The sequence below is a fragment of the Mandrillus leucophaeus genome, unplaced genomic scaffold, assembly GCF_000951045.1.
Source record: "Mandrillus leucophaeus isolate KB7577 unplaced genomic scaffold, Mleu.le_1.0 Scaffold724, whole genome shotgun sequence".
Classification (NCBI taxonomy): Eukaryota; Metazoa; Chordata; class Mammalia; order Primates; family Cercopithecidae; genus Mandrillus; species Mandrillus leucophaeus.
This window is the reverse complement of record NW_012107853.1, coordinates 649,456-660,536: the sequence shown is the minus strand read 5'-3', so window position 1 is coordinate 660,536 and position 11,081 is coordinate 649,456. Positions and strand designations below refer to the sequence as shown.

The window sequence follows — 11,081 nt, the reverse complement described above, 5'->3', positions numbered from 1 at the left end:
GAAGGAAGGAAGGAAGGAAGGAAGGAAGGAAGGAAGGAAGGAAGGAAAGAAGGAGGGAGGGAGGGAGGGAGGGAAGGAGAAAGAGAGGGAAGAAGTGGAAAAACTGAGGATGGTGAGATATTCGACAATTTGTTTAGTTCCCACTTTCTCTAACACAGCTGAAGCCTTCATTTTCAAATCTCCAGCTTTCCTAAAGAGAATCTGTCTTTAAAATGCACGACATAGGATGCGCTATCTGATAAGAGGGCATCGACTGTTTTATTTGCAGTTGTTTGGAATAGTATGCTTGTTCTTTGGGAGGGAAGATGATCTCCCCAAAAATCCCAAGAACAAAAATCTGGGACAGCGGCTCTAGTCCTTCAGGCCCCCTCCTCTCCCCAGGCCCCCCATCTTGTTTTCCTAAGCAGTGGTCAGGAATGTGCAGGGCGGGGGCAGCCCAGCCCTCTGCGCCCAGCCCAGGCAGCCTCAGTCCCAGTCCCAGCCTGGCCTTTCACCTCATTGCTCTCCCGGCTGCTCTTATTAAGCAGCAAAATGTTTCAATATGTGGAACTCTGGGGGAGGGATGGGAGAGAAAAATCGGGATATTGTTGAGAAGGAAATAACGAATAACGCTGCCGCCAGCCCTCATACCCCCCACGTGGGGAGATTTGGGTGATAAGTGCGTTTTCTCCTGAAATGGAATCCCAGCAATTGCCTTTTGGTCAGAAATGTCCAGAGCCAGTTGGGCAGTTGGAGAAGGGGGTAGGGGGAGCAGGTACTAAATTTTCTCGAAGGTTCCAGAGCAAAGTAGTCAGGGATCTGGATACCCAAGAAGGAAGGAAGAGAACGCTTGAGAAACAGAAGCCAACTCAGAGAGGTGCAGGAAACTGAGTAGGTCAGTTTTTGCAAACTGACATAGTCCTATCTCCATCCTTGCCTGTCACCTCTCCACTGCCACCCTGCCCCCCGTCCTGCCCCCTGGTTAGAAACAACTGTGAACAATTCCCTTTTGCCAGAGATCCACCCACTCCAAAGCACAAGCAACTCAGCAATGCAGGTTCTATTTTGTGGGTAATGGCCCTGGGATTGGGCAGCAGAAAGGGCCCATTTGAGCGCTGACTCAGAAATCTGAGCTCCATTCAAGTGAAAGAATGAGCAACATTCCAAATTATAAGAAAACACAAATTTGACAACCCAGAAACAACTCCTTACCAAGAATGCTTTCAAATTGTTGGAGTTTTTTTTGTTTGTTTGTTTGTTTTTTAATTAAAACCTCAGAGTAGGGCTGTTTCTATGGCATGTGCAATCCACTTTGCTCTTATAGATACTACCTAGAAAAAGTGGATCAAAAAGAGGTGTATTCTTGGTGGTGGTTGGGAGGTCGGGCGCAATAGGACTCGATAAGGGGAGGAGTAACCTTAAGAAGGAAAACCTTAAAGGCTCAAAAAGTAAAAGAGAACTTCACCAATATCAAGTTTGAGGAATGATTACTTGCATATCGATAATCTAGAACTTTCAAAGAGTAAATAATCAGCTCAAAGAAGCGTGGGTCTGCATGTCTTCTTTTGGCTTTGCTTAGTTGTATGTCTATATTTATGATATGTGTGCATGATTTCTAGCATTCTTTAAAGTTTCCTAGTAACACACAGTGGTTTCTAAAAAAGCAGCTGGGGGCAAACGGGTGACTGTACTATTAAGAACAATTCATCAGACAGCAGTTGGAATATTGATAAGAAAACGGAAATCAAATTACAAGAAGGGGAAAGAGAAAGGAAGAGGGAGTGGGACCCAGAGAGCTGGCGGGAGGCAGCGAAGGGGAAAGCTGCAGTGCAGGCATAGCTCCTGCATAGTGGCTCCTGCAGCCCCCCAGGATGCGCCCGAGCTGAGGCTGCTTATCTGCAGGTCCTGGAGAGAGGCAAACTTTGACTCCAGGCAGGCAGCAGGTATAACTCCTCACTGCCAAGTTTCTGGGAGCTCTGGGCACACAGGACAGGCACCGAGAACTAATACATCCTGGAGCTACCCGGAGTTCCCCTCCTGCGGGCTTAGCGGGAAAGGGTGCCTAAGGTGAGTGCCCACTTGTGTCCGATCCTCTGCGGGCGATGCAGGCTCGGGGCGCCTCTGTGTGTCTCGCTGATTGTTCTGGTTGTAGTCGGGAATTGCAGGACTTTGGGGTCTCCTCCTTTCTCCCATTTTCTCGGGCTTTCTTTTTTCTCTTTCTTTCCTCTCTGTTTTCTTGTAAATTACACTTCGACTTTCCAAAAACAAATGCAGGGGACCGGCGGGATCGCTGGGGTTAGGGGAGAGGCTGAAGCGAAGGGAACCTCTGAGCCCGAGAAATGTACCTTGTCCCTGCACTCGTGTGTGTCTGTTGTGGCTTCAGGAGTAAAAAAAAAAAAAAAAAAAAAAAAAAAAAAAGCTGGAATTTGTTAGTGGGGAGAAAAGTGCTTTATCAGAAACACATTGGCTGCCAGAGAAGCTGTGAGTTGCCACGTTAAAGATGGTTAAGAGAAGGAAGGAAAGGAAGAGGAGAGATACGGCCGCCAGACTGGGCTAAGTCAGGGAGAGACCCACTCAGGCAGAGGCACCTGGCAACCTAGGGTGACTTTTGCGCCTTCCAGCCCAAATAATCAGACCTAAGTAAGACACCACCTCTCCTGCCTCTAAAACTGAGGACCTGACAGTCATTGTAGCTGTCTCTTCCCAAAAACTTATTTTCTTTTAAAAGAGAGGGGGCTCTGGGAAAGGGGCCTCCACAGACCTCCCTAACCTTGCGTTAGTCTTCCTCCGTCGCCTGGCCACCAGCAGAGAAGAGCACTGGATGCTGGCAAAGAAAGGGTGGTGAGGGAGTCAAGCACGTCTGTGCCCTGCGGGGCAGCGTTGGCAGCTCTGTAAGCTTCTGCTCCTCGGGCTGCAAGAAAGGGGAGTCCTGCCTCTACCCTGGTCGCGTTATCTCCTCAACACCAAGAACTAGAACATCCTGGAGTTTCCAGAACAAGCTGCGGGCATCCCCAGTTCGAAACCGCCCAGGCCCTGGGGGAGGCGACTGATTTCGGGCAGGGGAGAGTAAAAGGACTGTAGGGAGGAAACCCAATGGTGTGAGGTGGCTCTCAGTCCTCACCGTCCCCTGGCCTGAAGCCCGGGAACAGGACCGAGGCGTAGGGAGAATGGTCAAGATCCAACCACTCGGACCCTCCCTCGCCGGAATAGGCGGGTCTGAGCCTCCCAAACCCCTGCAGTCTTCTTCATCTGCATCCCCACTTCATCACCACCAGGCCACCATCCCACCGTCTCCCCCTCGCTCCACTCGCGGGTAACCGAGGCTTCTCCCTCCCAGGCTGGTTCTTGGGCGTTCCCGACCCTTCCTCAGCAACCCACGATGTTTCAGACAGTCCCCGACACGTCGTCTTACGTCAAGGTAAGACATGCCAGCATCTTTAAACAGGTAATGACCCCCAGCTTCTACCCCACCCGGACCTATGGTCCCTTTTCCCTTTCCCTGGGAAAAAGGGGTAGGGGTGGAAGTGGGCCCTCCTCTCGGTTCGTGGATCTCAAGCTAGGGCGCTCCGGGCCAGATGAGAGTGGCACAGACCCTCGGGAATCCTACGTTGAGAAGCAACGCTCCTGGCGGCTAGTGTTTGGGAAACTGGGAGCAGGAAAGCCTAGTGAAGCCTGTGCAGGAAGATCTAGCAGCTCGCAGCGTCAGATCCCAAAGGGTGGTGTGCTCTGAGCGGCTGGCGCACAGCGGGTTCCCTGCATTAAGCGCGTGCGCGCGCTTGTGTGTGAGCGCGTCTGCACATGTGTGCATGCGTGCGTCTGTCTGCATGTGGGCGTGTGTATGTGGGGTTGTGTGCGGATATGAGGGCGCCACGCGCTTCTCCTACAGGTTTGACACGCGCTCAGCCCTCAAGCCCACCTTCTTTGGCCCCGCCTGCCCCTCGGAAGCGCAGATTGCAATATTTGACAGCACATCGAAGGGTTTTTTGTTTTTGTTTTTGTTTTTGTTTTTTCTTTTCCACAACAGTTTCCAAGAATGTAAAAAATCGAGGCTGGGACACCTGGGTTACAAGTTTAATGAAAATCCGCTGGCTGGGTGGGGCGGGGAGTGCGCGCCGGGAGGCCCTGCCCACGGGAGAGGCGGCGACTAGGTCCCCTCACGCCACACAGCCGCGACCTGACGCCCTCCGAGTAGGGACCCAAAGCTCAGGACCATCTGAGTCAGTCCTAGAGCGGAGGAGGAAGGATCTCCGCGGTGCTACGAATACCCGCGTACTTTTCCCGGATCCCTGCCCAGCCCTCTCCATCCTGAAACCCCGCCTCCAAGTGCTCCCCAGACCTGTCCGTGAGGCCCAGCTGAGCTCCCTCAAATGTCGGGCGAATGCCATGACAGTGCCTGGGCCTGTGCGATGGGGTGCGGACTCTCACGTCTTGTCCAAGGATTCCCAATTAGGAGTCCAACCCTCCTCAGGTCTCTCCAAAGGAAAACTTGTCACACGGACGCATCTTCCCACTCACGCACCTGAGGTCTGAAGGAGCCACTCGGTCACTTCAGGAAAGGAAGGCCTAATCCTAGAGGCTTGGCCCAAAAAGGGGTGTTTCACTGATAATGCCTGAGTGAGTGGTGAGTGAATGAATGAATGAATGAAATGAGTGTGATTCATATAGCAATAACCAGTGAATGGATGGATAACAAATGGCTCCCAGGGGGTTACGGAGCGTCCTTTAAGGTTAGACTAAGGCGCTCACGGATTCGCTGTCCCCAGTTTTCCTGAGAAGTTTAGGAAGGCGTAACCCATCGCACTCCCACCACTCAGGGTACCGGAGCCCGGCAAGAGGAGCTCTCACTTCTAGCTCTGCACCGAGGACTGTAAATGGCCCCGGGGCGGCGAGGGGCAGTCTCTCTCCCACTCGTAGGAACCCTCGAGTCCACACACACCCTGGGACCCAGGACCTCAGGGATGAGGAGCCCTAGAGGGACGTGGGAGCCCCGGAGCCCCACCCAGGCCACGGGTCAGGGACAAAGCAAATCGGTCCAGGAGAGCGCAGCGGACCCGCCTGGGGGACGAGGAGACGGCAGTCTGGGAGCTGTGGGCCATCAGAGAAGCTGCTCGCCGCAGGAGCTCTTTTCAAGGGGGAAAAATGGATTTTTCAGCAGCCACAAAGTTTGTATTGTTGCACAAAGGGGTGCATTGATGGCGGCGAAAGGTCTGCGTGGCAGGGACAATCTTAGGTCTGTTCCGCCGGCTCCCTCCACCGAACTTTTGCCAGAGGGGCACAAACAGTCGCAGGCTGCCAAGCCCCTGCCGTTGCCTAGCAGGCACCCGGCTCAGGAGTTGTTGACAAACACCGCGGGCCCAGGGGCCCGGGCCCCATGAGGGAGGAGCCCAGCCGGCCCCGAAGGGCCAAGGGTGCCCACTCCACCGGGGTCACGATCTGGATAGTGGTCTGGGCTCTGAGGGGTCCCACAAAGAGGTAAAGGAGGTAATTGCCCACATAAGAGCGCTTTAGGTAGGAAAGGGGCAGGGAAGAACAAGGGAAAGGGAGAGAGGGAAGAGGGTGACTCTTGGAGACACTGACACGCAGTAGTTGATGGATAACAACGGCGACATTAATAGCTACCTCTCAGCTCTTACCTTCGCCAGCCGCTGCTCTAAGCGTTGTGTCTGTATTAGGTCATTTAATATTAACAACAATCTTAGGAGGTAGTCCATTCTGCAGGCGAGAAACTGAGGCGTTGTTTGGTTAATGTGATGTGAGGGGCAGAGCCAAGACACATATAGTAATGGCAAAGTTGTGCTGGCTGCCAGGCAAGTTCTAAAGGCTTATTTCGTCTTTACAACAGCCCTTTGAGATAAGTCCTGTTATAACGCCATTGTACAGATGAGGACAGGGGAGCACAGGGAGGTTAAGGAAGTGTTCAAGTCCTCAGAGCTGGTAAGTGTAGAGCTAGAATTCAAACCTAGGTGCACTGGTCCTCAAACTGGAACTTCCATTCCTAACATTTTGTTTAAGGATGGGGGTGTGGAGGGACCAGCAGACCCAGTGGAGTAACCCTGACCCGCACCTGCACGATGCCAGCAGAGTGCAAAGCACTTTCTCCTAGCGCGCAGAGCACATCTTTGAAAGCTTCTCGCCGTCCTCAGCTCAACACCCCCGAGGGACTGGCAGGGTCCTCCTTTTTTCTCTTTGTGTACCCCCCAGGTTCCTTGCTCTAACTCCTTCACCTACCAGCCTGAGGATTGGGCCCAGGCTGCATTCTGGGGGAGACGCCGTCTTCCGCCTGTCCCCCGGACGAAAGGAGGTTGCTAGCCCCAGAATGTTCACAGCGACGCACCCCTGAGGTGGTTCTGCCGGCGAAGCTGAGTTTCAAGGACATGGATCTGTTCTTAGAATGAATGCTGTTTGGGGAGGCTGGCAGGAGGGGGCTGATGGAGACTGGATAAACTGAACCCATCTTAGCCCCATCCCAACGGCCCCATCTTGGAGCCGCCACTGGGCGAGGGTCTGGACACCTGGCTGGTCTCCACCTCTTGTCAGCCTGCTCTCTCTGGTCAGTATTGGACTCCTCCGGGGTTTCCTCAGCGACGCCGCGTGGTCTGGGGGTTTGGAGACCCTCCTCCTCCCCAGCCTGCCCGCCCCCGGCCCTCCCCCGGCCCTCCCGTCGCCTCGGCCTCCCACGTAGCGTTTTGAACCAGCTCTGCGCTAAGGCAAGAACCAGCGTGGAGAGAGGGCAGGGCGAGCAGAGGTTCTAAATCTTCCTTCCCTCTGTGAGTAGATGGAGTCTGAGAAACAAATTCAAAGCAGGCGCGCCTGCAGAGGCTTCCTGCAGAAATATTCTCCGGCATTCAAGCGCATCCAGGGGCGGCTTGAGCTGCCTTGTTTGGCTAAGGTCAGACGAGACTCGAGTTCTCCAATAAAAATAAATCTCAAATTAATTATGGCCTCGAGCGAGAGGCCAGACACTTGAAGCTGCAGTTGTGCAGTCTGGAGTTTTGGCGCTTGCCCGCCCACCCCTCCCGTTTTCTCCCGCCCTCTCCTCCTCCCCCTTTGCCAGCTCGGATACCCGCTGCGGCCTCGCTGGACCAGAGGGGGGTGGGAGGGGAGGACTAAGGACGGAGGGAGAGGAGCCGCCCGAGACATTCTGCCAGGCCTGGCATCCTGCGGAGTTTCAAGTGACGGAGCCACCCTTGGGTCTGGTACCCCAGGGACCAGGCTCAGATCGTCAGGTCCGCCCACTCCAAACCCAGGCTGGGGCCGAAGAAGCCCGGGAAGCCCGTGTCTGGAAAGTCTTGACCGGGTCAAAAGGGCTGACATTGAGCGAGCCAAGACACGTTTCGACCCGCCGCTCCCCTCCCTGGGGAAGCAGGACTTCCGCATCTTTGAAAATACTGTCAAGTGCGAATGGTGCGAGGCAAGTCGTCTCACCAGCGTTCCAAATGAAAATGCTCCAAGTCCAAATATTTCCTGAGTATTCACGCCCATGTGCACGCTTTCTGTAAGTGACCCCAGACTTGGAAATATGTGGTGGGCTGTTTTGTTGTTGAGATACTTTTTTCTCCAGTTGGTAGCTTTTGTTTTAAACACTGGGAAGAGCTTCCTTGGCTGTGAGCTGCCTCTGACTTGAAAGCCAACCCTGAGCTGGTGGAATGTGAGCTGTCGCTGATGGCACTCATACCAGCTCCTGTTCAGCAGCTCTGCCCAGTCTGGGAACGGCTGAGGCCATTGGAGCCATGGTGAGCCAGGAAAGAGGGTGTGCACAAGTGTGTGGGCAGGGGCAACCTTCCCCAAGCTAGGCCCAGAGACTAAGGAAAGAGGAAAGAGAGAGGAGAGGAGGGAGAAGAGAGGGAAGGGGAGGTCTGCCCCGCTAACACAAGACAGTTTTCATTTGTAGCGGCCCTCACCGCAGGCTCTCTATCAATTTGTCTCAATGCAAACATTCAAAATATTCCCTTTGGCTGCTCGTGAAAACAATGTGAGCTGCCAGGATCAAACCATCTTTCCAGATGTCTGGTGGTAACCACATTAAACAGGGTAGACTTGTTTACTATTGTGCTTGGTTAGTGCGCTTCCCCCACCCCCTTTCAGGATTTAAAAAAACAGCAGCAGCAGTGGAGTTGAGCATCAGACCGCGAGTTACATAAGAGTGGGGCAAACTGACCCACCGGCATGCCAACACTGGATGGAGGAAATCTGAGAGTCCTGCAGAGATCTAGTCAGTTAGGTGGGGTCTTCTTTCTGGGTGGAGACCTCTGTGAATGGACAGGAGCTTCTCCAGGGGGCTGAAAATTGCCAACAACAGTGGCACCAGTGCCAGTCTATGAGTCACAAAGGGGAAGTCGTGCCTGTGTGTATACATCTAGTGGTGCCTATGCCAGCCTGTTCACTACCCCCTGCCCATCTCCAAAACTATGAAATTGCCATAGCTTTGGAGAAACAGAAAGTGCTATCAAGTTCCACAGTTAAAACTAAGGGGCAAGTCTTCCTTTTAATCTAGTTCCATATTGAACACTTCCAATGGGGGAGGCAGCTGGTGCTGAAAGGAATTGGGGGACAGTATAAGGATGTTCGGGTGACTACTGACTAATGTAGTGAAGATGATCTGTCGCTTGCCAGACCAACAGGAGTTGGAAAGAGAAACCTAGCCATGGTCTGTCACAGAGGTACCCTCTAAAGTGCTAGGAGGAGGGTGGGGGGCAGTCGCCACCTGTGGAATGCCATGAACAGCCTCTGCAACTGCCCAGCAGCAGGAAGGGGGCCTCCTGGTGGTGGAGTTGGAGTCCTTTCTGCCTGAAAGAGGAGCAGTGTGGCTGGGGTGTGCGGGTTTCTGGTGAGGTCCGGGTGGGAAGCCCTCTCCGCATTCTCCTGAAAGCTCTGTTGTAGTTTGAAGGTCGGTAGAGCCTGGGCTGAAAAGGAAACAATTTGGGGTTTGAAAGGATGTAATTCATTCTTCCTTTCCCGTTAACCTCTTTCCTCTCTGGAAAGCATGTGGAAACGCTGAAGGGAGGAGTGAGAGGGCAGGCAGCCTGCCGCGGGGAGGAAAGGGTTAAGCCTGATTTCTTTTAATTGAACTCCAGAACTGGTGGCCCCAGGCAAAGGGGGGGACTGACCCCGCTAGCGGTAACCAGATGTGGCGGTCCCAGGGGAGCCCCGGAGCAGACCCCTGGATTGAGAAGCAGACAGGAGCGGGGGGAGTCAGCCCGGCCCCCATCCCACCATCCACCCCACCCCCACCCCCAACACGCACACCGAGTCTCAATTGCTGGCAGGCTGCACCCGCCACTCCAGGTCTGGTCACGTTCAGACCCGTGTCTGTATTCGAACCCAAAATTGCAGCTGAATTGATGAGACTAATTTCTAGAGAGGGAGGGGGAGGGAGGGAGGCGAGTGAGCTCTCGGGCTCAATTGCTCCTGAAGAAATAAAGAATCAATAAGTCACCTTTTTCCGCCTCTGTGGACACCCTTTCGAAATTTTTTCTTCCAATTGACTTGGATCTCCTCTGGATTTTTTTTTCCCTCTTTCCCCCGTCGGACTCTTAAATAAAAGTGAGCAAGTCCAAAGCGTGGTCTGGAGAGCGTGGACAAGGTAACCTGTTTTGGATGTCCGGGAGAAGGGAGTCCGGCCAAAAGAGCCCAGCCCCCGAGGCTGCTCCAACTGGGGCGCGTGGCGACCCAGGAGGGAGGGAGGGAGGTCTCCGGGTGGGCCGGGGAACGCCGGCCTCCAGGCTGGGTAGGGAGGACGGTCCAGAGCGCGGGCCTCCGGGTCTCATCCCGGGAAAATTCTGGGTCTGCGCTGCGCTGTTGCGTGCTGCGCTCCTGGGACCTGCTGACTGTCGTAGAGGGAACGTCCGCCGTAGTGTCAGTTCCTTGGGGACCAGGAAGGGCGACTCTTGCCTGGGAGTCAGTGCTTGGGCCGTCGGGTCCGGGTAAGCGCCGGGGGTTTGGCTCGAAAGATGCGGATAGGTGGCCTAGGGCACCGCGGATCTCCGCCCTCTGCGGGCACCGGGAGCCCAGGGTCGAGGCGCGCCGCCCCGAGGGGCCCCTTCTCCTAACAATGCGCCCCGGAATGGAGTCCGCTCCCTGACAGCTCGGGTCAGCCCGAAACCGCCCAGAATCCGCTTCGATGAGTGGGTGAGCCGCTCTGGGAGTCTGCCGCGTCTCGGCAGCGGAGGGCCTGAGTGGAAAAATTCTTATTGGATGCACTTTTTAATGGTTGGTTTGCCTCGGTTTGCGTCCCCGGCAGTAGGCGCTGGGTTACCCGCAGCCCTAGTCAACTCTCCCTCCGTACCCGTCCCCCCCTCCACACACACACTACCCTCAAAACGTTTGTCTCCGGCTGGAAAAAGCATTAATGAACGTATCTGTGGGAAGAAACGGAAAGTGAATGAGTCAGGAGGGCCACCTTCGGCCAACCGCCTCAGGAAAAGCAAAGAAGCCAAAGGTCTTTGGCTTTGGATTTTGGGGGAAGGTGATGGGGGGGGGGGAGGTGCAGACTTCGGGAATCAGGGCGCGGACGCTGGGCGTGGACCCCGTCATTGTTCCCGGCTAGCTCTTATCTCCCAGGAGCAAGTATCCTGTGTGCGCAGCGCGTGAATGTGTCTGGGCATCTCCGCGTATATTTATATAGTGTGTGATGCGAAAAGCAGGACCAGCCGAGGGAAGGAAGAGGGGGTGTAGGGGGAGGGAAGAAGAGGGAGAGCAGAGGGGAGAGAAGAGAGAGGAGAGCTCGAGGCGAGAGAGAGAGAGAGAGAGAGAGAGAGAGAGAGAGAGAGAGATAGGACTTCCTCCCCGATTCGCAAAGTGAAGTCACTTCCCAAAATTAGCTGAAAAAAAAGTTTCATCCGGTTAACTGTCTCTTTCGCTCCGCTACAACAACAAACGTGCACAGGGGAGCGAGGGCAGGGCGCTCGCAGGGGGCACGCAGGGAGGGCCCAGGGCGCCAGGGAGGCCGCGCCGGGCTAATCCGAAGGGGCTGCGAGGTCAGGCTGTAACCGGGTCAATGTGTGGAATATTGGGGGGCTCGGCTGCAGACTTGGCCAAATGGACGGGACTATTAAGGTAAGCGGCGGGGCAGTGGGCGCGGGCGGCGGGGACAGGCCGGGTAG

At 54.8% G+C, this 11,081-nt stretch overlaps 1 protein-coding gene and 2 long non-coding RNA genes across 5 annotated transcripts in view; 1 reads left to right on the top strand and 2 right to left on the bottom strand.

Moving 5' to 3' along the window:
- Nucleotides 1-3,618, bottom strand: part of LOC105528621 — an 11,729-nt gene extending 8,111 nt beyond the window's left edge. The window contains exon 1 of the long non-coding RNA XR_001004383.1: nt 2,913-3,618. This is a non-coding gene — a long non-coding RNA (uncharacterized LOC105528621). The remainder of the gene's footprint in view (nt 1-2,912) is intronic.
- Nucleotides 3,216-11,081, top strand: part of FLI1 (Fli-1 proto-oncogene, ETS transcription factor) — a 129,251-nt gene continuing 121,385 nt past the window's right edge. Inside the window, exon 1 of one of the 3 annotated variants that reach the window (XM_011965434.1) lies at nt 3,216-3,397. Coding sequence is in view for 1 of the 3 variants with exons in the window: in XM_011965432.1 (XP_011820822.1) it covers nt 11,017-11,034 (18 nt within the window). In the remaining 2 variants the exon portion in view is untranslated. Of the gene's footprint in view, nt 3,398-10,537; nt 11,035-11,081 lie in introns of those variants that run through there. The other 2 variants (XM_011965432.1, XM_011965433.1) reach the window with 2 other exon arrangements.
- The window catches only part of LOC105528622, a 4,383-nt gene continuing 1,742 nt past the window's right edge, over nt 8,441-11,081 (bottom strand). Inside the window, exons 2-3 of the long non-coding RNA XR_001004384.1 lie at nt 9,416-10,150; nt 8,441-8,882 (exon numbers count right to left, since the gene is read on the bottom strand). This is a non-coding gene — a long non-coding RNA (uncharacterized LOC105528622). The remainder of the gene's footprint in view (nt 8,883-9,415; nt 10,151-11,081) is intronic.